At 36.3% G+C, this 27,188-nt stretch overlaps 1 protein-coding gene across 5 annotated transcripts in view; it reads left to right on the forward strand.

The window, feature by feature from the left end:
- The window catches only part of CDK14 (cyclin dependent kinase 14), a 678,858-nt gene that overhangs the window by 209,546 nt on the left and 442,124 nt on the right, over nt 1–27,188 (forward strand). For all 5 annotated transcript variants that reach the window (XM_037836624.1, XM_037836622.1, XM_037836621.1 and 2 more), the window contains one exon: nt 3,920–4,014. In XM_037836624.1, coding sequence (XP_037692552.1) covers nt 3,920–4,014 — 95 coding nt within the window. The remainder of the gene's footprint in view (nt 1–3,919; nt 4,015–27,188) is intronic.

A 27,188-nucleotide genomic window follows, 5' to 3' on the forward strand; every position in this document is an offset into this window, starting at 1 on the left:
CCCCTGATGGGGAAATTTAGTATTTCCACATTTTCCCCCAGTCCCTCAAGTGTCTTTGCATATACGTGTGTGTGTGTGTGTGTGTATACACATTATTTTCTGCCCAAAATACTCTGAGATGTACTGGGGTATTAGGTTAACCTATACCAAATAACAAGATCTCATTCCCTATTCTAGGTTCCATGTAATTACGTTGTTTAAATAAACTGACTTTACGGGTTAAATTGGATAGTGTGCTACAGGGAATATAAATTTTGTACCAAATGAAAATCTCTTAAATAGCAGTAAAATCTCAGGAATTGTGACTGCTGTAAGAGCTTACAATCTAGGAACCTTTACAGTAAGCCTTATTGAACATTCTGTATATATCCAGAATATATAAAGAGATTCTACAGCTCAACCACAAAAAGACAAACAACCCAATTACAAAATGGGCAAAAGACATGGAAAGACACTTTTCTGAAGTATAAATACAAATTGCTCTAAAACATATGAAAAGATGCTCAGCTTCACTAGCTATTAGGTAAATTGCAAATCAAAACCACAATGAGATATCATCTCACACCTACTAGAAGGGCCATTATAAAAAAAAAACAGAAAACTGCAAGTTCTGGAGAGGATGAGGAGAAAGAGGCACACTTATACCTGTTGGTGGGAATGTAGAATGGTGTAACTCCTCTGGAAGGCAATTTGGCAGTTCCTCAGGAAGCTAAGTACAGAATTGCCATATGATCCAGCAATACCAGTACTAGGTATACACTCAGAGGAACTGAAGGCTAGGACATGAATGGACACTTGTACACTGATGTTTATAGCAGCATTATTCACAATTGCCAAGAGATGGAAACAGCCCAAATGTCCATCAGTGGACAAATGGAGAAACAAACTGGTAAATATATATGATGGATAATTGCTACAGGTGGAAGACAGAATAAAGTCATGATGCTTGCAACAACATGGATGAACCTTGGGGACATTATGTTGAGTGGAGTTAGAAACAAATGAACAAATACTGTATGATCTCACTAATATGAATTAACGATAGTGAGCAAACTCTGAGAGCTAAAGTTAAGAACACAGGTTATCAGGAGATAGAAAGAGGGCAGAGATTGGGCATTTGATGCTGAAGGAGTACAGAATGTTCAACAGGATTGATTTTAAAGATCCAGAAATGGATAGCACAATACTGTGTGATGGTAGTACAACATTGTAAGTATAAAGAACAAAATTGAGTGTATGTTTGAAAGAGGAAGGCTAAGAGTATGTTCTACCTTCTTAATTGCATTCTCCCCATGTTTTTGGAATTTGTACATCTCATTTATATTATTCTATCTATATTACATTACTCTTATCTATATTATTCTTTAAAGAATTTAGAAACATACTTAATCTTATGCATTTGGAGTTAAACACTGTCTATCCTGATCAATTCAAGAAATCTTTCCATGCTTTGTTTCTCCTTTTTTATTGTTTCTTGCCTACCTGGATTTCTCCCACCACCTCAACTACATCTGATAATAAGATAATATGGAGTTTAATATCTAGATTATTTTCTGTTAGTGGTAAATTTGCTGTGTTTACATTATTGCACCGGAGGGACTTTCTTGTCAAGTATAATAATAGTGATTCAAAATTATTTTCCCTTATAATTTTGAAAATATTACTTCATTGTATTATTTCAGCCATTGTTGTTTGTGAAAGTATTATGCTTATCAAATAATCTTTCTTTTTAGATACATCTTATTTCTATATTTTTTGGGAGAATAATTCTGTTCATTGAGCTTACTGCTTCAGTTCTGTCCTTTCTTCTATTCACTTTCCATTGAATGTTTTATTTCAGTGATAAAGTGTTTAATTTCTAAGATCTATAGTTTTTTTTAATCGAAAGATGAGATAGCTTCTCAAATCTCTCTGAAGCTACTGATTCTTTCCATTCTAATTTATTCCTAATTTTACACTGTCAATTTTGTTTTCCAGGGTTTTGGTTTATCTGCCCACTGAGTTTATGCTTCCCTTTAATGATGTTGATTTTCCTGAAATGATTTGTGGTTTTTGATTGTATACTCATCTCTGTATTTGAGAATCATGGTTGGCTTATTCTGTTTTTTTTTGTGAATTGTTTCTGGTGATTGTGTGAGAAAGGCAGGGATTTCAGCTTGGGGCTTCTGGGGCATCATCCTTTATCTGCCTGTTGGTTATCAGTGACCTGCTGCTCTGCTTCTGTAGCCCCAGTGCCCATATTCTCAGTTGTCTTATCTGTGCAGATGCCCTGCAGCCTGTTTAGGAGAACACTTGTTCAGCTGTGTTGATTAGTCTAATATTTACCTAGAGGGTCTGCTTCATTATCTGGATTAGTCTTCTCCTACATAACGTTGGTGCTTTAGGTTCCTCCATTTTTTTCTCTGCAGGGTGGATGCTGATTACTTTCTATCTTTAAGAATCCCTCAAAATTTCTCGTTAGACATTAATACTCTTTTGTTTTTTATTCCTGATTCAGTTTTTTAAATTTTGAAAAATATCTTTTCAGTCATTATGTGGAGTTTTGGGTGCGAAACAGATAAGAAACATGGGCTCAACCTGCTGTGTAGAATCTTCATAAATGGTGGGATTCAGATTCGTTGCCAATATGTTTTTTCATGTCATGAAATCACATACTCAAGAATAGTGTTCTATAAACTTTCTGCAAGAAGTTTATAACTAACTAAATAACTAACTTCTAAAATTAGTTATTTAGGAAGTACCTCAATCAGCCACCTTTTACTAATTATATGTGCACTTACAACTATGATAAGATAATCCCTTTTTAAGATAAAAAATTCATTCCTAATAAAATTTCCATTTTCTAATATGTTTTGATTTTACTCTTTTACAATGACATTAAGATAATAGATAATTTAAGTTGAAATAAGAGATGAACGCTTCTCCCTCATGGAGGACATGGTCTCCTTTTCTTGCTCTCTGGTTGAAGTTGGGGCGAGAGATGAGTTCTTGGTCATGATGGGATTTACCATTTCTTAAGGAGGAATTATCTTGTTGCAGGTAGGCTTTAGGATTGGTTTATGTATACATAAGAGAATTCCTTTATGTATTAATAAGGGTACTTGAATGATACATCTTTGATTATCTGTTTGCATTATCACTAGACGTTATTAGAGGAGTAGTTTTATATGGTAGAATGTTATAGAGTTATGATTTACAGCAGAGGTCTGCAAACTTTTCCTAAAAGGGCTAGGTAGGAAATATTTTCAGCTGTGCGAGCATTATGGTCGTGGTTGCAACTACAACTCTGTGGTACTATGAAAGCCATAGGCATTACATAAAGGAATTAGCGTGGTTGTCTTCTAGTAAACTTTATGAGCACTGAACTTTGATTTTCCTATAATTTTTACATTATGAAATGCTGTTTTTTTTTTTGTTTTGTTTTGTTTTTTCCTCAACTCTTTAAAAAAGTAAAAACCATTCTTAGTGCACGGGCTTTCCATAAACTGTTACTGGGCCAGATTTGGCCTAGGGGCCATAGTTTCCTGACCTCTGATTTAGCAGATTATATGATAACATGGAAAAACGTTTATAATATATTGAGTGAAAAAAAAAACAACCCAACAAAATGCACAGTGGAATCCCATTTTGAAAAAAAACTATCATTAGTGTATAGAAAGCACTGGAAGAAGAATTATCAGAATATTCTTGGTAGTTACATTATGGGTAAATTTAAACTTCTATGTTGTATTTATTTGTGTTTTCTGAATTTTGTGTCCTGAATATATTTATTATGCTGTTTTTAAAAATAAATATGCTTATAATCAGAAAAATTATTTAAAAAGTGGCAGAAAATCTGTATATTCTTAGCACAATCAGGGTATTTGTTGTTAATTAATTTGATACAATCTGTTTTGTTTACCCTCTGCTCTCTTTTTAGCCGACAAGTCCCAAATTTGGAAAAGCTGACTCATACGAAAAACTGGAAAAGCTAGGGGAAGGATCTTATGCTACAGTATACAAAGGGAAAAGCAAGTAAGTTCATTATGTTTTGAATATTTCACATTTATAATATATCTATATTATATAGATATATGGTATTTAGTATTTAGATATATAATACTATTATATATTATATAGTATTTAGAGAAAATTATATTTTCTCTAAATACTAATTAGCAGTGTATTTATAATTCTCATCTACTATACAATGGAACTTTTTATCCTAGTGTTTTCTTTTTTAAAACAAGGGCAAAAATCAGCGGAATTGGTTTTCCCTCTGAAAATTGGTTTTGCTTGTTTTCCAATTTATTTCCCTGCTCAAGAACCTTTGTTTTCTTTTTCTCATCAGAGTTGGAACCCTCAGATGATAATTCATTTCTAGGTGAATGATTTGGTTAATTTCTCATGGATTTTTAGTGTTTGCTTAAGACTAAGAATATTGATTTGATGAAATCAAATGTATTGGCCATTCTTGAGGTCTTTTAAAATTGTGCTTTTGATCCGTCTTTCAAAAGTCAGTTCAAAAAACTGCAAATTTTTCTTGTTTTTCTTTCTCCCTGCCTATATGCATTGGCATGTTGCTTATATAGCCATATAGCGAAACAACTTTCTCCCCTCTTTGTCCTCTTCCCTACTTTGGGATCCTGGCACCAGGGCAGAGATTTGGAGGCTTAAAAAGCCTGCCACCGGCCCCCTTCCTGTATGTTTCTGATAGGTCTTCTTTCTCTCCTTTACTGATTGATTAAGAGCACAGAGGTAGTGATTTCAGTGACATGCAGCTTGCAGAAAATGTAATGCCACTTTTTTTGTTTTGTTTTTTTGAATTTTATTGAGATATATTCACATACCATGCAGTCATACAAAGCATACATTCAGTTGTTCGCAGTACCATTATATAGTTGTGCGTTCATCACCAAAATTTATTTTTGAACATTTTCATTACCACACACACAAATAATAAGAATAAAAATTAAAGTGAAGAAGAACAATTAAAGTAAAAAAGAACACTGGGTGCCTTTTTTTTCCCCCCCATTTTTCTACTCATCCGTCCATACACTGGACAAAGGGGAGTGTGGTCCATATGGCTTTCCCAATCACATTGTCACCCATCATAAGCTACATTTTTATACAGTCATATTCAAGATTCAAGGGTTTTGGGTTGTAGTTTGTTAGTTTCAGGTATTTACTGCTAGCTATTCCAATTCATTAGAACCTAAAAAGGGTTGTTTATATTGTGCATAAGAGTGCCCACCAGAGTGACCTCTCGGCTCCTTTTGGAATCTCTCTGCCACTGAAGCTTATTTCATTTCCTTTCACATCCCCCTTTTGGTCAAGAAGATGTTCTCCATCCCACGATGCTGGATCTAGATTCCTCCCCGGGAGTCATACTCCATGTTGCCAGGGAGATTTACTCCCCTGGGTGTCAGATCCCATGTAGGCGGGAGAGCAGTGATTTCACCTGCCAAGTTGGCTTAGCTAGAGAGAGAGGGCCACATCTGAGCAACAAAGAGGCACTCAGGAGGAGCCATTTTTGGAACAGCCACAGGAGATGCAAGCCTTATTTTACCTTGATGATGTTACCAAATGGTGTTGAAAAATAATTTTCTAAACCATTGCTTTTCATTTTCTTTTATAGAGAATAGAAAATTCCGACATAAGTAATTAAATAAAATGATGTAGAGAAGAATATTCTCTGGAGGAAAATTCTAAACACATAATTGGAAATTTTTACTATGTGCTAAGTTAGGTAATCTTTGGCTTTTCTGGAGAGTAGTCTCATGCTTTATGTTTTTTAACTTAAGATGAGGGCATATTCCTTTTAAAGGAAATTATGTAAGTAAGGAGATGTATAAATGCTTTAAGTCAGAAGTAGTAATATTAATTTGGAATGCCTAGATATTTGCAAAAAAATTCTTAAGATCTGCTTTTTATTTGAATAAAAAGTAGATATGATGGAGGAAACTTCCTTGAAGTCTGTTAATGATTTAAATCTGTTGCTTGAGCATTCTGGAATGTCAGGGTCTGAATTGTTGAAATAATTTCAACATGAACTGTGTCCCAAGAAAAACAATAGTAGTATTCTACTGTATAAAAATTGGACATTTATCATCATGAGGAGATAACTACCTTGTATTAAGCAGTTATTTTGTATGAAGTGTGATGTATCCATTGGCTCATTTTCTCCTTACAGCTCCCTGTAAGATAAGTCCTGTTATTATCATCCCCTGTTTGACAAGTCAGGAAGGCTTGGTGCTTAGAGAGGTTTGCCAGCTTGCTGCAGTCCATGCAAGGAATAAGTGGTAAAGCTTGGTTTTAGCCCATGTCTGTCTGACTTGAAACCATTCTTTTCTTAACCTTTGCACCATGCTGCTTCCACAATATAAGGCCTTGGAAAGATTTGATCCTTGTCAAATTTTCCAGATAGTTGTCACATTTGCTTTGACTTACTTAATTATAAATCAAACAGAAGCAAACATATCATTTCATTATAAGGAAACAAACCCAGCACTTGGGAAGTACTTTGCCACAAAAGAGATGCTCAGCTGATCCTCTCCAAATGTAAATTAAAACCTTAAGATTTATGTCAAAGTCTTGGAGATAGTTGAACAATTCTCCATGTCTTATGCCTGAGTAAAAGAAAGATGGCCTTTAAAAGTACCTGTAATCTTTGAGAATGATGGTTCTTGGACAGTTGATAGTTTTCACTACAGCACGTCTAAATTTATCATGTCAGCATTTCTAGAGCAGTTCCAAGCCTGCTGGTCGCATATAATATTTAATTTCCTCCGGCTGGAGATGAAAGCCAGGCCCACTCACTTGCTTTTGGGGATGACAGGCTGCCTCTGGGTGTTGCTTTAAGGTAGCAAGGTCAGGCAGAAGAATAATGGTTCCGTGCCATCTAACAGGAGTTGGGGGCTGTGTTTGTTTGGTGTGTCCCCCAAAGCCCTGCATAGTTAAAGAGCCAGTTAAATGCTGGGGTCACTCACTGTTCCAGTACTCCTCATGGCTGTTCCTTTAATGCCTGCAGACTTTACCTCCTAAGGCTAATCTAAACATTAACTTTAGCATCCTCTGCAGAAGTAGCTATAATTGTCTTGCAATAAAGCTGCCTGGCATTTGTAGAGATTCCACTGGTTTTCGGTTTGTCAGCATAACTTGGCATTGCATTCATGACAACATTCTCCTTTTTCTGTCTAATATATATAGATATCATCCTTTATCTTGTGGTTCTTCTTTAAAAAAAATTATTAATGGATAATTAACCCCATCAGGAGGTTTGTATAATTCTTGATTTTGATAGAGTTGCTATTAGCAAAGTTTAGAAACCCAGGAAGGAATAGCATACCTTTTTGTTACCCTTAAATTCTCTTGAGTTTCTTATTCACATAGAGACACATAGGTTAAGGTGAAGTTGACTGAGATTCCTACACTCTGGCCTCCTTGGTAATGAGCTTGTGTCTGAAGAATGGCTGACCTTGTACATACCAACATAAAGCACTCAAAAATAAACTTGCTTTCTGAAAAAAAAAAAAGGAATGAATAAAAGCTTTGAACTTATCACAATTTCATATTGGAGTAGAGAGTTTTTTAGTTAAAAATTTTTTTTTTAATTTATTAGAGAAGTTGTGGGTTCACAGAACAGTCATATGTAAAATACAGGATTCCTTTTTACCACCCTATTACTAGCACTGTGCATTGGTGTGGAACATTTGTTACAATTGATAATAGCATGTTTGAATAATTGTACTATTAATCTATAGTCCATGGTTTCACTTAGGGTTCACTGTTTGTGTAGTGTAGTTCCATAGATTTAAAAAAAACTTTTTATTCTGTTACCATATATAATCTAAGATTTTCCCTTTTAATCACATTCAGATGTATATATTTCAGTGCTGTTAATTTGCATTTACAATGTTCTTCTATCTTCACTACTGTCCATTATCAAAACATTTCTGTAATTCCAAATAGTAAGCCTGGACATTTTAGACCTTAATTCCCCATTACCTACCCATTCCCATTCCCTGGTAAACTGTATTCTAGATTCTGACTTGAGTAGATATATATTTTTTGCCAATATTCTCCAGCTTCTTTTTATTTTCCTTGTATACATATGTATGTTTATTTATATTTAGGGGAAGGTAGACCATTTATCATCACCTCTGACTACTAATCCCTATCCTGGTTTGGTTTCCTGATTATGTTCTCTCTTGAATTCCTGTAGTATTTAACATAGGGTTAAAAAGAATCATGCATTGTGTAATACTTTGCATTTTTAAAGTGTAGGTCCTTTAAAAGATGTCCTTAATTAATAACCTTGAAATAATCTTTTCACTTCTTGATACCTAGCGACCGTTAGCCTTATTGGTATCTGTTGAGTGTTCAACTGATGATGAGTGTTTATCATCTTGCTTTTATGCCATTCTTATGGTGTAGGTCAAAAAAGAGGTAAATCAGATGTGAGTTCTGCCTTAAGAAACTTAATCTTGAAGGGAGATGGCACATATACATAAATAATTCTGTACAAGTTAGAATATAGTGTTGTAAGAAAGGCTCAGGTCAAAAGGATTTCAAAAGGGAGATAGAGGTGATGGTGTTGACTGAAGTATTTTAAATGTTTTCTCTCCAGTGGTCTGACTGATTGGGTTCAGAAGCCTCATGTGGTTTTAAATTAGGCCTCCCTCATCACCAAATGTACTTGTAAAGATCCTTGGTACAGTTGCCTTTTGGGGCTTAAATGTGTTGAAGCCTAGGGTTTTTAAAGTAAAAGCAAACCGGATTCATTTGATTACTGTGCAAATTTCGGTTAGGTAAAAAATGTTATATTTGAATATTAAAGTAGGACTGGCGTTAAGCAATATAATGTGGGAGGATTGGTGGGTTGCTTTTGTGTGGACACCCATGAATGCCTGGATGTTCTAGATAAGCATTCTGGCCACCCACCCCCTCCCCACCCAACCCCCAATCTTGAGATGAGGTGGGATCCACATTTTCCTTGAGGTACTGGAGCACATGCCTGAATTTCTCCAGGGGTCTGCAACCTGCTGCTGTGAATGGTGGGAAGCTGTGGATAGGGTCCTCTCCTTTCCTTCCTTCTAAATCTAGGGAGAATGTGTGGCTAGTAATAGCTTCCTTTTGATTTTCTCATACTTGACATGTCATTTAGAGGAAGAAGCACCTGCTCTTTGTTCCACGTCTGGAATTAGAGTGTTGGGCTTAGTCTAAGTCATACCACAAATGATCCCGAGTCTGGGTCATTTTTGTTACTTACCTTCAGTTTCTGTTGAGGTGAAGATGCCAAAGCCCTATTCCTGGGGGAGCCTGCTAAACACAGAAGCCTGCCCACACTGTTTTGTGTCAGCAGTAAATTATCTCAGAGGTCAGTAAGAACAATGGAGAAATTTGCTCACTTTATGTAACATGAGATTTACGTGATTGAAAATGCCAATCTTCTTTTAGCATTTCATTCTGCCAATTTGTGCTGAATAATTGAACTGGAATTAAATGACCTCATAAATTGAGAGGCTGTGCCAAACCAAAACTGAAATATGCTAAATACATTTCAGAGAGCCTCTCGAAGCCCCAGGAGAAACAGGGGTAAGAAATGCTGTTAATTAAAACAAGCAGTGGCAAGAAAGGCAGCAGCAGTTAACCAGCTTTTCAGAATATGTGAGACTAAAGTTGTGGTTCTTACTGCTTACCCTGAAGGTCAACTCCATTGAAATACTATCAGAAGGTGTTTGAAGCATTCTAAAAGTTAGAAATCCCTGGATGGAAAATGCTGGGCTTCTGGTTCATTGAGGTTTCAGTCCTAAGTATTGATACCTGGATAGTGATTCTGACTTCCAATGTCCTAGGAGGTTACTTGCACACCAATGAGAACTCCGTACAGGAAAGAGGCAAATCCAATTATATTTTACAAGCTCTGCTGTGAGATGCTCCCAAGTCCCACTCTCTGTTTCTCATTAGGTCTGCTCTGATTTCTTTTGGAATTTAGGTCCATGGGCCAAAGCTTATTATCACAGCTACCTTCGAAGATCAACTCTGCAACCACACTATTAGTCACAGGGTATGAAAAGGGCAGCATAGTGTGATAATACAATCAGTGTTAGTTTTGTAATTTAATGCACAAAGCATGGCATTACAAAGTACAACAGGAGAAACTAGATGAATTTTAAAAAGCTAATGGAGACAGTGGGGTTTGCCCTGTGGAATTGGCAGGTCTGGTGCTCCTCTTTTTATAGGTGAAAGTTGAAAAAGGAGGTTCTTATCCTTACCTAGTTCGGGGAGGATAACAGCCCACCCACCAACATCTGCTAATTTTATTTAAAAAAACCCAAAAGCCTACTCAAATGCAGATTCAGTCCTGACTTTCTTTAAAGGGAGAATGCAAGCATTAGAGTTTGGTTCATTGGCACAGCTGGCTTCATTTAGCCTGCAGCAGATAAACAAACAATGGCTAATCTTTTTGACAAAAGTGACAATGAGGATATTGTTTAAGGAAGAAGCAAAATTTCAGTTATTAGACTAAACCGTACAGGAATAACTTTCCTCATAGGCAATGTTTAAGTTTATAGGTCTTTGTTAGGCATTTTAATTACCAGGGTTATGTGATTGATTAGGAGACCCTCAAAGTGGTTGGTGATATTTGCTCTCTTGGAAACTGCAATCACGTTAGCTATACCCAAATAGTGAAAATGGAGACTTTCCTTGGAAGAATATTTTGAAAGAGTTATTGTGGAAATTTCCAATTATTAGAATGATTGGAAATTCATAATGCCAGGGCTCTGAGAGTCTCTCTCACATAGAGCAGGTTAAGTGGTTTTGAGGAAGATTAGGGGAAGGATACGATGATAAGACTGGTTTCGGTTTAAGACATTTCACATTCTTGAGTTGCCTCATTATTAAGGCTGTCTTTTTAGTTCAAACAAGAATGCTAGGGAAGTAACATCTTCTAAGCTAAACCAGTGGTTCTCAACTAAGGGTGATTTTGCCCCCAGGATACATTTGGCAATGTCTAGAGACATTTTTGGTTTTTACACTTTGGGGTTTGGCATGTAGTGCCTAGAAGCCAGGGATGCTGTGAAACATCTTACAATGAACAGAACAGCCCACCCAACAAAGAGGTTTTACCCTCAGTTTTCGATAGTGTTGAGGAAACTTAGGCTCAAACAAGGAATGCATGGAAGCAATGCCTATTTGAAGTAGTTCATTCCTTTAGAGGTACTGAATAGGCTGTGTTCTGGACCAGGAAATGGATATCATGGTGAAGCACACTGACAGAGTCCCTCTTTCCATGGAGCATAGTTTAGTGGGAAAGGCAGAAATTAATCAGGTATGCAGACACATCCACAATTACAGATTGTTTAAAGGAAAAGAGAGCCATGAGAAAGCATGAAGATACAGAATGAGGGGTGTATGTGTTTGCATGAGAAAAGAGGGGTGTGCAGTGGGTATACTTTAGGTGGAAAGACAATGAAAGCCTTGCTAAGAAGGATCTGAAGGAGGTACAACCGGCTACTAAATGAACCATCCAAAACTTAAAAACAACAAGCATTTATTTTGTTCGTGAATCTTCAGTCAGGGAAGAGGGCAGTCGGAGAAATTTGTTTCTCCTTCACGTGGGGTCATTTTCTGCAACTCAACTTGAGGCTGAAGGATCCATTGCCAGAATGGTTTCCTCACATGGCTAGCAAGTTGGGGCTGGCTCTGCATGTATCTGGGCTTTCTTAATAGCACGAGGTCTCAGTTCTCAGAGGAACGTCCCAAGATATAAGTGAGACTTCTGGTCTCAGCTTCAACATGTAAAGAGCTTAGAAATGGTTACTACTAACCTTACAACCAGGAAAGGCTGTACAGACTGAAAACCAGTGATTATTCTTTGGCCCCATCAAAGAGTTGAGGTCTCAAGACAAACCACCATCACAAAATCTGGAGAGACAGACATCCCCAGACAGATAGACACAGCCGAGATTTGCTTACCTAGAGCAGAAGTCACTGGAGCCGTAAACTAGTAGGAATACCTCAGTGAGTTTTAGTCAAATGCTTATGGTCTGTTTAGTACTGACTCATGCAAAAGAAGTATACCATACCATTAATGGAGAGATCGTACGTACCTGAAAAATCTAGGACTACAGATTGCATAGAGTAATTAACTGCAAGATTGTATTGTAGAGACTGTCGATGTTGGGGAAGTTTGCAGGAATACAAGGTCCTGGTGGGCCAAGATCACAGAGGAAGTTTTTGAAAAAAGAATGAGTGAGGCTTGCTCTGAATCTTTCCCTAAGTATGGTTGGTTTCCAAGGTAGTTGAACTTTAGGCTCTTGTTAGTTGCCTCCCCATCAAGCACTGGAGAGTGATATATACTTTTGTTGATACAATCTGAAAATGGCAAAGATAGTATGAGGTTAGTGGATTTTATCCAGAAAAATATCTGAGATTAGATAATCTGAGACAGAGAGGAAATTATTTTAAAGTTTTCAGAGCATGAAATATTTTCCATGCTTAAATGGTTGATTACCAAGCAAATATGTTCTCCCTTCCTTCTGGGTTTCCTGGGGAACAGATACACATTTCCCTGTATAAACAAGTCCTTTGAAAATTTAAAAGATAATTCTGCATCTAGTTCAGATGGTCTCTTTGGGATTGTTGTGTTTTTAACTTTCAGCTTTTATGGCTTTTAATCACTGATCCTACAGATCCACAAGCATTGTCTGAGCTAGGGGAAAATTGTAAATATTAGGAACTTTGGTTAATGGTTGAAAGCCCTATTCTAACTCATCAGAGATTAAGAAACAAGCTATTCCTAATTGGCCTGATGGGAGAGACAGGAGAGTCAATTCTGAAGTAGCTTAGCAGGCAGCGCAAGTACTGACAGACAGAAAAACCCCACAAAAAGCCCTAAGGGTGCAGAAGAGGAACCAAAGGCTTTCATTGTATGTCTTAGGAGAAATACGAGGAAATCGAGATACTGAGAAACCAAATAAATGTTACAAACAAGGCCTATTGAGCATCTCAAAGGAAGCTGGATTCCTAATGAGAAAATGGGATGGGTTAAACGGAGTGATACTTTTTTTCATTTCTTGTTCCTGGGAAAGTTTCAGTGTTCAGTTCCAGAGAGCTGAGGGTGCCTGGTACTGTGCCCAAAAAAAGGAAAGCATAGAGGTTCATTATTATTATTACTTTTTAATTAAGATAGAATTTATCTCACCTCCGAGTGGAATAGAAGAGATGCAATAACAGAACACCAATATTTAGAGTTGGACAAAGAAGAACTAAAGAAGATGAGAGGGGTGGCACGGAGAGGTGGGGAAGAAAACCAGCAGAGTATCACAGAAGGAAGAGTCTCGGAAGCATATGGATGATGTTCTGAAATACTAGAAAATATAAATCAGATCAGTCTTGAAAAGATTCCATTGAATTTGGCAATTAAGTTTTTTTTTAGTACATTTAGGGGACTGGTGGAAGAGAGAAAAGGAAATGAAAAAATGGAGACTGAAATATAAGCTTTTCTTTTCTTTTCTTTATTAGAGAAGTTGTGGGTTTACAGAACAATCATGCATAAAATACAAGTTTCCCATATGCCACCCTATAGTTAACAGCTTGCATTGGTGTGGAATATTTGTTACAATTGATAATAACACATTTTTATAATTCTGCTATTAACTATATTAGATTATTTAACTTAGGGTTCACCATGTAGTGTAGTTCCAAGGATTTTTAAAAAAAATTTTTATTTTGTTACCGTATATACAATCTAATAAGCTTTTCATTTGAAGAGTGAGGCAAGGAAGGAGAGGACGAGAAGAAGAAAGGAGAGAAGTGTTTTGTGTTGTTTTAGTTTTAAAGTCAGTGAGAGAGAATTGAGTAGTACATCTATAGGTTATGGCAAAGGAGATAGTAGAAAGGAAGAGAGAATGATTAAGGAAACAAAGTATATTCTTGATGAAGAAATTTGAGGAGTTCTGTTTTCTCTTGTCACCGAACTGCATTCCATTTTTTCCAAGTAGTTCTCCTCCTTTCTTGTTATGGTAATTAATAGATTTGAAATAGCTCTTTTTATTGCCAGCTTCATCTCATTTAGGGCTTGGACCTCTAAGAATATTATCCCTCTTATATATATATAGCCTCCTTTTATTCATGCCCTTTTAAAATTCAAATACATCTCCCAACTCTCTGTGTAGCACATTGGTTTTTCTTCTTGGCTCCCTTTATTTCATTGATTCTAGTTGTGATTTTTTTTTTTTTTTAAAGAACAGTTTTTATGAATCTTGTATAACCCTTTATACTTTAAAGTCAGAAAATAAAGCTAATATTCATTAAGCACTAAATATTTATCAGTCACTGGGTTAAGTTCCATTTTTTCACCTGTAAAAATAGGGCTAATGATAATCATACATTTGTGAAGAATATATATGAACTAATACCTTTGGAGTATTTAGAATTTTCTCTGGCAAATCATATAGTTTCAATGTGTTAGCCATTATTTTTTCCCTTTGTTTCTTATAATAATCCTATGAAAGCTTTGAAATAAAATTATTATCCCCATTTTATAGATTAAGAAACGTACAGCTAAGTGTCAGAGCCTGGATTCAAACCCAGTCAATCCAACCCCACTGCTGAATTCTTTTAATTTTTTGAAAAAATGTTGAAATCTGGTTTCTTAAAATCTGTGCTTACCCTCTCCTTCCTTGTCAATCATATACTCTAAGGGGACATAGCTAATTTCTTCCATGATTCTCATATCTTCCCCCTTGCCAGTGTTGTAATTTCTCTTTAGTCATTTATCATTTGTGTTCTCCACTGTTCTAGGCAACTCCACAGTGACCAAATGGCTATTTTTTTCTCCTTGTTTCATGCAAATGAATGAATCCATATGGCAGGTGTCTGTTTTAAACAAGGCACTGCTCCACTTTCCCTTCTGTTGGATAGATTTATTTTGGGCGGTGTTTTCTATTCCATTGCTGTGTTCTCATTATGGACCTCACACAAGTCTTGAGGGTACCCATTTCTCTTACCACCTTTTCATTCTACTTATATAGCTAACATAGCTCTGTTTTCCTTCTCACAAATAACAGAAAAACTATTATGGTAAGAACTACACCTTAAAGAAATAAAATCTTTCCAGTAGGTTTGTGAGTAAATCAGAAACCTAGCTGTCTCTAGCCCCCACCCAAAGTATATTCCCGGAACAAGCTGCAGCAGTAGTTAAGCATTCGAAATTGAGTTGAGTAGATTTTCATACCTGTTGTGTCTTTTGAAAATTTTCCTAAATCTTCATGGTCTTTGTTCTCTTATTTAGTCAATTCCTTGTGTATTTGTATCTGAGTTTGTGTGTTTGTATTGTTTGTATGTATTTATTCACAGGTATTTTCAGATAAGACTTCACTAAATTGTAAGCCATGATCTGAGCTAATTTGCCATTGACCCATGTATAAAAAACAGGCTTGTTTAATAAAGTCTGGAGAGAACAACTGTATTTAAGGTTATTTTGTCTAATAAATATGGCTATGTAGATGCTGCTAAAAATCACAAATGCAGCTATTGCATCTGACTTGGCCAGATCTCTACGTGGAGATAGTATTAGTAATCGCTTAATAATCAGCCTGTATTTTTATGTTTTGCTTTGTATGTTTTAAACCCCCCTTCTTTATATGTGTATGTGTATGTGTGTGTGCATATATGGAAAGAAAACTCAGAGAGGTAGCAAAGATTTTCTTTGAAAGTCGGAGAAAGCAGAGTTGACAGGTGGAATGAGGTGCCTAAGTTTACACTGATTAGTAGCAGAGCTAGACTGAAAATTGGGTGTCTCAACTTCTCATCTGTCACTTCTTCTCCTTTATTTCAGAGTGGGAGTCCTTCCACCCACCTGAAATGAGTAACTCTTTTTTCCAGTATCCTGTATAATTCAGTCATACTTTCTCCTTAGTCACTCAAAATTAGTGTGTTTTGATAGCATAATGGTTGAGTGCTTATCTGACCCATGAGTAATCATGTTCTCTCACTTTCTTAAATTTACGTTTTTTTGAGTCCAGTTGACTAATGAGTGGTCTAGATTTTTATGGTTGTGGTAAAAAGAAGAAAATAGATGCTACATTTTCTTTTAAAATCTGTGTATTTAGAAACAGAGAATAAAGAAAGGTAGTTCTACCTGTTAAACCATACAAAATTGATTACCATGGACACAAAGCAGTTAGTTGTATAACTTCCATTTTTGATAATTTTTGCATAGCTACATTCCAGTTTTTTTTTGAAAGAAAAGAGTATAAATAAATCTTAGAAAAGAGACAAATGGTAGACATTTGCTACTCAGTGATAAAAACTTTTATCTGCAGAGATTTGATATAGAAGGATTTGTATATGTGTATTTGTTTGTCCAGTTTACAGATGTATTACTCATTTTGATTTTTTTTTAACTCATTATAAGACAATATATTACATGAGCTAAAGGCTTATTTATTTTCTGGGTTAGGATTTGTATGTAAGGTGCTGTTATGGAAGAATTCTTCATTTGGAATTGATGATTTCCCATCTGCTTCAGTTGGATAATAGTTATTGCAGTTCTATTTACTACTTATTTTGGGTGAAAACCAAGGAAATATATAATTGTTTTGAGTATATGTTGCCCTAAAGCCAGAGACTTTACTCCACTATCACTCATTTTTAACTTAATTGAAAATCTTATCAGGAAGCTTTCTGTTAATGATTGAGAAGATTGACACACATAAAAGAGAGACATTTAGGAAAGCTGGCTTTTGTGATTTCTTAATTATATAGATTGTTCTGTTAACTGGGAAAGCTGATGTAATCTGTCCTGTTTGTAACTAACTGGTTTAGTCCTTGTTTGATAGAGTTGACTTCATGCATTCACTCATGTATGTAGTATATTTAGGTCAGACACTGTGAAAGGCATTTTGTACAAATCCATGTAACTTGGATTCTCCTCAAGGCAGCTAAGTAGTGTCATCTCACATGAAAGGAAATTAGATTTATTATTAGAAGCTAGATTTGGTGACCAAGGCTTAACACTACTGAATAGCATTTTAAGACTCTGTCAGTTAATCCTGCTTTGTAGTATTAAACCTAGCAGAACAGATTGCACTATAGAAAAGGGATGCTAATGTCCCTGTTGGAGATGAATAGCTTGTTATTGCTTGGAATGCCCTGAAAGGAGCATAGGTGGATTTAACAAATTGTGTATTTGGATTTTTTTTTTTTTTGGTAGTTATATTAAAGATTTGCCACCAGACATTTTATACTATTATATATGTATAACTACAGTATTGAAGTCCTGGAAATTTATTAATTTTTTAGTTTGTTTTAATTTATATTTATATTATGAGGTATATTTAATAGAGTTATAAACACAGTTAATTTACCTTAATTGATTAGGACTAAAAATGTATAGTATTTGGAAGAATGCTGTTGATGATATTTTAGATTTTACGTCATTGGCTCCTGTTTGTCTTGCTTCATAGCTCTCCTCTAAAAATAATGTAGTTAGGAATAAAAATATTGATGTCCAGCAATGTCAAATATCTAATTACTTTAGCAAGTCAATTTTGTAGTGGATCTGGCATCCAACTTCCCCTTGAATCACCTTTTCTTACCTTCTATCCTACTGCTTCCCTAATTTCTATTCATTGTGTTTTAGGTGTGCTTTGCTTTTCACCAGTTCTGCACCTTTATGATAGATCCCTTTACATGTTAAGTGGCTTACCTCTCCTTTTCAATGTCCACCTTCCCATCCAGTCTTTAAGGTCCAACTCAAGATCCCCCCATGCCATGAAACTTTTCTTGGCTTCTCACTTGATGCAGTTACTGCCTTGATTGGTTTCTTCTTTTACTTTCTCATATGTATATAACTTATTCTTTAGCTCTGGTCACAGTGCTATTAATAGAGGCTTAATTAATAAATATTACCTTTAATGATAGGGGGAAATGTTCAGGAATGCTCCAGTCAGGCTCCTTAAGTGTGATGAGAAGAGACTCTGACAAATGGCCCTGGGTGGAGAGTTGTAGCCAGGACATAGGAAATTCTTTCTTCAGCGGCACATTCGGTTGTTATGGGACTCAGTTCTTCCATGTCTAAGATCATATGTCAAGGTTTTTAGAGTAAAATCTCCTAGAGGATTTAGCCAGAGATGATTTGATTGATTGTTTTCTGTTGCTGGGCTTGGAGCATTCCCACTGGACAGAATTCCAGCCAGCAACTCAGTGGCACTTGTCCCACAGGTCCTGCCCACATGGGGTGTCAGGCCCATACGCTGGCTCCCCAGTGGGTCCCCTATTGCTTGGCTTGCAGGATTGCCTCCATCAATAAATCAAAATGCAGGAGTCATGAAACTTTATGAAAGATAAAGCTGGGGCCATTTTTCTTAATGGGAAAGTATGAGCTTGGCTGGAACTTGAGGCTTCCTGTGTTCTTCTTTCAACCTATCTAAAAAATGATGTATCATTAAACAACAGTAGAAAACTGTATGGCCTAATAAAAAGTTGTCTAGGATGCCACTTTGAAAAATAAATCTGCTCAGTGAAAAAATGTGTAGAAGATCTACATACATGTTGGAAAATTTATCTCTGAATAATGGGATTATTGCTGATTTAAAAGTTTTCTGTACTGTCCAACTATTCTGCCATAAACATATTTTGGTAATTAGGATAAGACATTAATGTCTTTCTAAAATATGTTGATTTATTTTGTGGTTTGTAAAATTTATTAGAAACCACAAGGAATAATGGCACCATTTTGAGAGTAAGTAATTTGATCACCAGTGTCTGCAGAAATTTATTATAAGCAGAGTGTGTTTGGTGAGTCAAAGAGTTTGAGAATCTGAACCAAGCACCTTTCTTCTGTGGTTCACACTTTAAGTGTTGCTACTCCACAGAAAGTTTACCAATATGGTCTCTGAAATCTGTCTTCCTAGTTGTGTGTTATCATACCAATGACATGTAATTTTAATAAAGGTCTGTCTTTATCTAATCAGTTCTCTGATAGTTTATGAAAGAATACAAACCCTGATCTTCAGTATGTTTAGGTCGCTTTTTAAATTTTATATTTAATTGAATTGTTTTTACTTTGAAACCCTGCATACCTATAAAACAGTCCATTTTAAGTGTCACTTTTAAGACAGTTTATTTTGAGACACTGTTGTGTTTTAGATTTAGGTAGTTCATGATGCCATAGCACTGTTTTCCAATCTGTTCTATTATAAAATATTTTTAACTCAAATAAATTTTGCTTTGCCTGATATTATTTTTAAAATTTCATTTCAAAATCTATTTAACAGTAACAGTTTCTATAATTACAAACGTGACACATTTTTACTAGTGAAAATAAAAATCACTCACAGTCCTCTTGGCTCAATATAAGTCTTCTAGTCCTTTCTCCAGGCTATTGTGAATTTAAAATAATTTTCCTTATTCATTTTCCATGGGCCTTAATGGCCAAACCAAAAGAAGAAACTACAGTGCTTGATAGCTTGCTTTTGTGATTATAACACAAACTCAAGGTTTTTTTTTTTTCTTTTCTTTTCTTTATTAGAATTGGTTGAGAATTGTCTGAACTCTGAATACCCCTGCCTTAATGACCCTCTGGGGCTGCTTTAATTGTTTTATCCTGCTGTTCCAAACTTCCCATAATTTTGTATGGCTGATTTTGAATGGGAAATGCAAGTGGTTAACACTACTTGGCAATGAGTACTTGGGGACTCCTCAAACCTTTGCGGTTAATCAGTGATGTGCTCTTTTAGCGTCTCTCAGTTAACTTCTCCGGAGAATCTTTTTTGCTGAGAACGGAAGCTTGGCCACGCTCTTGTGTTGCTGAACGTTTATACCTTTACTAGAGAAAGGGGAACATTTATGACTCTGCTGCAGACATGAAAACATGATGCTTTGAACATATTTTTGGATGTGGAAGCTTGAAATGCTATAAAGTTGGACATCAGACTTTATCTTCTTTTTAATCTAGAAGTACAGCATTCACTGTACTTTTTTATGCTGCAGACTTTAAAAAAATGTATGAATTAATTTGACCTAATATTTTTTTTTCTTCTTTATCTACTTGTTGGAAAATATAGACAAGCAAAGGAAGTTCAGAAATTGTTATACATAGTCCATTACTAGGAAATAATCAGAAAATAAGAGATATAATATATGAGAATTAATAGGGAAAGAATAGGTAACCTGAGACTGAGATAAAGTGATAATATCATCAAGAAATATATCCATTTCCCTTCTGCTTTTTTGAAATATATTCAATGGGAAAAAAAGCAACTAAAGATATAAATCTATTTGAAGTGGCAACTTGACCATAAAAAGGGAAAATCTGATTTCTCTGGAAATGTAAAATGCAGCCTTTTCAGAGGCCTCAGTGATGGGTTTCCTAAGACAAGGATGCTTGAATGTGGGACTAGACAAAACAAACAAACAAAATATCCCAACAACTTCTTCTTCTCCCCTGTCCCCTCCCCTTCTCCTCCCTTTCCCTCTCCTTCTTCTCCCTCTCCTTCTTCTGTTTGGTGTTTCTTTGCCTTCACACCATCCCTTCATTCTTACTTTTCCTTGTATCTAGGAGGTTTTCCTATTCAAGATCCTGAAAAGTGTACAGTTCACTGCCTTAAAACTCCAGAAGGTTAATATATCAAAAGACATGAGAAAAGTCTCTTAAAACCAAACATCAGATCAGAGAGCCATGATTCAGCTCAGTGAGGAAGGGGGGCAGCATCAGAGGTCAAGGATGACCGCATGCTTGAAGTTCACACAAAAAGATGCTACTGGTGTAGAAAGGTGAAGGGGAACAAGTAAATTTATTCATCTGTTTAATGGTACCACTGGTGCCAAGGAGAGTTAGCTTCCGGCATGCAAGTGCAGAACAAATATTCATAGGAGTGAATTAAATTATCATATGTGTCAGGAAGTTTAAGAGACCTGTGGAGTTCTGATTTAAGAGCCAAGGTGCCTATTTCACATAATTTTAAAGAAACTAGGAGGTGAGGTTGTTTCACCACTGGCAATCATCTTTGAGGAATTATGAGAAATGAAAGAGGTGTTAACAGCCTTGAGGTACCAAATATTCACCGAAGAAGACGGATTCTATGAACTGGAGCTGGGGGAAATGGTGTGACTTTCCCCCTGCATGCCCTTCACACCCCTCCCCCTGGAAAACTTTAAGACAGATTATCATTCAGATGATTTGTGAGTAGTTGTTAGAAAGCAAACTAGCAATTGCTAGGTGCTAATAAAAAAATTTCCTCATCCCCAGATAACCTTAATTCCTTTTTCTGATCATATTGTTAAACTGGTTGACTAGCAGAACATTTTAGATATACCATATCTAAATCAGATATACCATATCTGCTTGTTTATTAAATGGTAAATGTTTCCACAGTTGTGTTCTGATAGATAAGAGGGTGATCAGGTAGTTGGATGATAAGATGTTGCTGGTGGTGGATTCATAACAGGCTGATTAACTCTGCCCAGGAGTGGGAGAGTTTCTAGTAAGATATAAAGGGTCAGCTCATTCATTCACCACTGAGCCTTTACTGTGTGCTTGGAATTGTGCTGGGGGGGAGTTGTCCAGCTCAATCCTGTGGTACGTGTAGAACGTCAGTGCACTGGGCTGGGCAAAGGGGCTGAAGTTTGACTGAGAGAGTTGTCATGGAAGGATGGGATTGGAGAGTACAAAGTGAAAAGAGAGAGAGAAGGAGGGAAGGGAGAGGAAGAGATGATATTTAATGAGACCAGATCCCCAAAGACGTGGATGGGATGTGAGGGTCAAGAGTGCAGTGCCAAAGAGTAAACAGTGCCTGTTCACTGTTTTCATTTGTGCCTCGGGTGACGACACATAGAAGGATGGGGCGGCCAATGCCTGCCATAAACAGGACAGAAATTTAGAGCCCTGAGTGTTTAGGCAAAGGGTAGATTAGAGTCTGTGGAGTTGTAGGGCCCTTGAAGAAAAATTTGGGGGTTTTAGTTGTCAGCAAGTTCAATAGGATTTTACAGTGTTTTGTTGCAATTACAGTCTAATACACACTTTGGTCACATTAGTCGAAGTTCAGTTTCCAGAAGGAGGCAGGGTGCTATCCCCATCTACTAAGCACTTACCAGACCACATCTGCTAGTGAGTACACCATGGAAACCACAATTCACAAGAGATTAATCAGCTGAGATTTATCAGGAAGCTTGCTACTGAGACTGTGAGGTGCTCAAAATGGTTGAAAATTTTTGATTGTTTATAGCAAAAAGGAGACTTCAGCATTGGAGAGACCAGTCAGTGGAAGAGAGGCTATGAGAAGCTTGTGCAGGAACCTCCAGGCTTAACACAATGGTTCTCAGCTGTAGTTGCACATTCTTGTTTTAAAAATATAGATGCCAGGGCCCCACCTAGGCATCCAGTTAGATTAGGGGTGAGACCAGCTGTTGTTATGTTTTAAAGCTCCCCAGGGGATTCTAACACACAGCCAGGGTTGAGAAGCTCTACCTAAATTCTCCCAACAGCTGCAAAGGCTGACCCCCATTCCCCTCCCTTTTCAGCAGCAGCTAAAACTAGATGCCCCGTGCCACTTGCTTCCTACAGACTATTAGAATGGAGTCTTCTCTGCCTTACATCACGGTTTGCCCCAGGCACTCCTCAAGGAATGAAACTCCCTGATCACCCACTTTCTCTCAAACCTCACCTCATATTTCTCAGTGTATCTCCTACACTGTCCCTTTCCCCATTCTTGAGGCTCTTACCAATGTCTTCTAGATCTAAAAAGTCATTCCCGGATCTGAAAATTCTTATATAGCCCCTAACTGTTTTCTGAGTGTTTTCTTAAATCATGCCTTAACAGAAAACTGGCTCTCCTGAGGTTATGACTTCCACATGCAGTCCTCCAAATCACTCACCTTTTTCTGCCTGGCCTAGATTTCCAAACTGAGATCCAGACCCACAAATGTGTCCTTTAAGTTCTCCATTTGGATACTTCAGACTTCCCAGAGTAAGTTCCTCCCACACAGGCCTTTTGGTACTGTCTAATACTCCCCCTTCTCCAGTTTTCCTCAGCTCAGTAAGTGGTATCTCTTCACTCAGATGCTCAAGTCAGACCATTTCGAGTCCTCCTTTATACCTTTCCTTACTCCCCAATCTAATTTGTCCTAAATGTCTGTTGATTCTGTCTTCAGAATATCATTTCCCTTTTCCTCATTGTTCTTCCCAATACTGTGGTGTGAGTGGCCACCGTTTTTCCATAGGACCACGGTGTCAGCTTTCTTTTCTCTTGCTCTATTCCCTCCAGCCCATTCTCCACACCATAACGAATGAGCTGCAGATACATATTTTGAATCATGTAATTTCCTTTCTTAAGGTTCTTCTGTTATTTCCTATCAATCCTTTTGTGGCCCACAGTGATCTCCCTTGATATGGCTACATCTCTCTCTCCAGCCCCATTGCAAAATCCCTTTCCTACAAGCTCCAGTCACACTTTCTTTCTTAAATTTTTGTTTAACACATTACATTTTCTGTCCCTGAGCTTTTGTAAGATTGTTCCATCTGCTTGGAATCTTTTATCTTTCTTGTTTCAGCTTATGTCACTTTTTCAGGGAACCCTTCCCTGACTGTCTAATCTAAAAATAGATTCTTTATCTCTTTGTTGGCACTCTGTGATTTTCCTTCATCACAATTATCCCAATTCATACTGGGTGTTTTTTTTTTTTTTTTTTTTTTAGAACTACTACAGAAAATAAAGACAAGTAGAGAGAATAGCTATAATAAAACCCCATGTACTCGTCCTCCAGCTTCACAATATTGGAAACCCATGTCTAACCTTGTTTCATTTATACTCTTTTCTGCCACCCCTCCCACCCTCAGATTGTTTTAAAACAAGTCCCAAACACCATATTATTTCATGGTACATTTATGCTTTGAAAGATAAAGACTATGTTTTAAAAGTATAACTGCATTACAGTGATCACTTATGAAGAAGTTAACAGTTCCTTAATATTATCATATATACAATCAGTGTTAAAATGCAGTTTGTTTGACGCAAGATAAAATTGGGTTCATACATTGCAGTTAGTTGCAGTGAGTTGATATGTCTCTCTTTCAATCAGTAGATTCCCCCTCTTTCTCTGTCTTTCATTTTATCTCTTGAAAATTATTTGCTGAAGAAACAGGTTCATTTGTCCTGTAGGGTTTCTTATAGTCCTGATTTTTCTGATTGTATTCCAGTGATGTTATTTAACTTGATCCCTTATCTCCTTCCTTTAAATAGGCAGCTAGATTTAGACTTTGTCAGATTTGGGTTAGATTTATTCCGGAGAGGGTGATGAATACTTCTACCAGGAGGCAAATGATATCTAGTAGTTTCTTCTGATTTGAGCAACCATTGATAATCCATTAAATGATTATGGTAGAATAGTGATACTCAAACGCGCTCATTCCTTCTTCATTTGTTACTTGCAACATGTCTTTTGAGAGAAACTTCTGATGTCAACTATTTGCTTACACTGAGGTACAGTCTATATAGGAAAAGGGAGCATATACTTGATTTTTTCTCTTTATTTAACAGTTTTTAAAATAATGAGGTGGTTCCACAGAATTCTCCAAATATGACCAGTGAGTTTTAAATTTTCATTATAAATTTATGGATTTAAACATATTTGATACCTTTCATTATCTTCGAGAAGTGGGAGCCTTCTGATTCCCTTTGACATATCCAAGTTGTCTTTGTAGTTATGTGTTTTATGTCTGTCTTCTCGACTAGCCTGTCAGCTCCTTACGTATAGGCATCATACTGTGTCTGGAATGTTTTTCCTTTATCCCAAGCACAACATCAGGCATATTATTATGGTCTCTCAATTAATATTGGTTGCTTGAGGGATGGCATCTTAAAAGCTAATTAAGTGAAGGGCTGTCTTGTGGAAAAGGATTTAGTTTGGACTCTGGATTCAGAACTTACAAAGTAGAAGTTACAGAAAGCAGATTTTGGCTCAACATAAAGAAGAACTAAATCAATTTGCGGTGTTGAAGAGGAGTTTCATTTCCACCATCAAATTTTGAGGGACTATTTTGTTCCAGGCTGTGAGACTAAAAAGATAGTTGATAGACAATTAAGCAAGGGAGGATCTTTTTGTCTACTCAGGAGTCTGAATGATTACTGAGGTTGCTTCTACTTTCAAGGTAATAAGACTCTAAAGTCATTTGTTGACTGATTTCAGTTTTGGGGTGAAAGGTTGGATGGTTTAAAGTAGTTGAAATGTACATTCTCCATCTATGTTTTCTTCCATGAGCATTATGTCACTCTAATTTTATGTTTCAAAACATTATGAATATTCACATTAAATAAAACATTGGTAATAATGAATTATGCTTTGGTAGCAATAGTTTGTTTCTACAGGTGGTCCTTGTTGCTTGAATATGCCTTTTTCTTTATGTAACTGTATTCATTAAATCTTCATTTTTTTTTGCATTGTCAGTCACACCCTAATGAATAGTTGTTATATGCTTCCTTTACTAATCTTTGGATTTCATTTAAAAAAAGAGAAATTAATTTAACAGAAGTGAGCCATTAGGCTTCCTCCATGTCTTTCTTTATGCTATTTTAATAAAGATCAGAACAAGATGTAATTTACTGACAGATTACCTTGAAATTCTAATTTATTTTTTCAGAATAAAGTGTAATGGATAGTGCTTTCAGGATACTCCAGAATAGCAAAAGTTAAATGGTATTTATCTGACTTCTTGTTTAACACTGATTAACCTAAAAAAAAATTGAATCCAGATAGAAATAGCAATACCATGAATATTTAGTTGTGTTCAGTGTTTGAAATGTGTATAATCAGCATTTTAACTAGTGTGTTAAGAAGGAATTAATAAGAGTAGTATTATTAGTATAATTTTCAAATATTTTTATTAAATTAGTCAAAATTTTAAAAATCCAGCCCAAATTATTGTCCTTCCTATATTCCAACTTGCCATTGTCGCTCCCTCCCTGGTATTTACATTTCCTCCTATTGCTTCTATACCAATACAGCAAGGAAACAAAAGTATTGTATCTGCCTTCACTTGGTATTATTTTCCTTAGCAGTTTCTCTTGAGACAAAATCATAATGGAAGAGAGAGGCAGAATATATTAAATTTCCCAGAGTATATTAGATTTCTTTTAGGTATATTGCTTTAATTTCCTTTATGTCCTCTAGACATAATTTCTTCAAGGTGTTAGCACATGGATGCTATTTTCAAAGATGGCCTAGATAATATTTGTAATCTTGTTTTATTGTACGAAGTTACCCTATTAATTTGAAGTAAGTAATGAAATAGAAAACCTTTAGGCTTTCCTTTGAGAATTGTTAATCTGTAACAAAATTCATGTGGAGCACAGTCCTTTGAAACTGGAGAATTTACCCTGAGCTAACTGGAGAGTTTTCCTTTGTAGGTTTCACAAAATGTTGAATGAACAAATGAACAAATGGATGAAGAAATGAATAGGTTGTTCTCCTTAATCAAAGCTCCTAGATCTTACTTCCCTCTTACAAGAGAATTTTATACTACAGGTTTAGGACACATAGGATTGTGAACAGAGTTCCTGAAGTTGGCAGAGATTTGGCTTCGCCGTAAGAACCAATTTGAAAGCTGGAGCCCACTTCGGCGTGGCTCTGCCCACCCACCCAGCGTCCCTGTGCTGTACCCAGAGGGTTCCACCCCGGGCATGCCCCTGGCTCTTCTCATGCTGCACTTGACCATCGTCCCGCGTGATGGACCTCGTAGTGAGGCCAGGGCCATTCTTCTAAGTCTGGGAGCAGCAGTTGTTGGAAGAATTAAAGAACAGTAAATAATCTCTGGAATAGAAACAGCTCCCTTTGCAGCTTTGAGCAATTTGAGGCAGATTTAGGACTATCTCCAATAGAAGGTTCTGTAGTAATATTAACACAATTTAAAGCATTTATTCGCCGCATTATTTACCTGAATTAATGTCGACATAGGCAATCAAGCCTTGATTGCCTTAACCTCTGATTTCATTAATAAGGCTTATTCAAGAGGCATCTTCCATGTTTTCCTGTAAACAACTCTAGTTTATTGATTCAACTTATAATTATTTTAAGTTAAATCAATGTTTGAATAATATGTTTTGAACCTCTGATAAAATAACTTAAACCCACAAGGTAATTAGAAAATATAATCTTCATTTGCTAATAGGTATTTTCTTTGATACCTTTAAAAACCGACATTT

The sequence above is a fragment of the Choloepus didactylus genome, chromosome 5 (assembly GCF_015220235.1).
Source record: "Choloepus didactylus isolate mChoDid1 chromosome 5, mChoDid1.pri, whole genome shotgun sequence".
Classification (NCBI taxonomy): domain Eukaryota; kingdom Metazoa; phylum Chordata; class Mammalia; order Pilosa; family Megalonychidae; genus Choloepus; species Choloepus didactylus.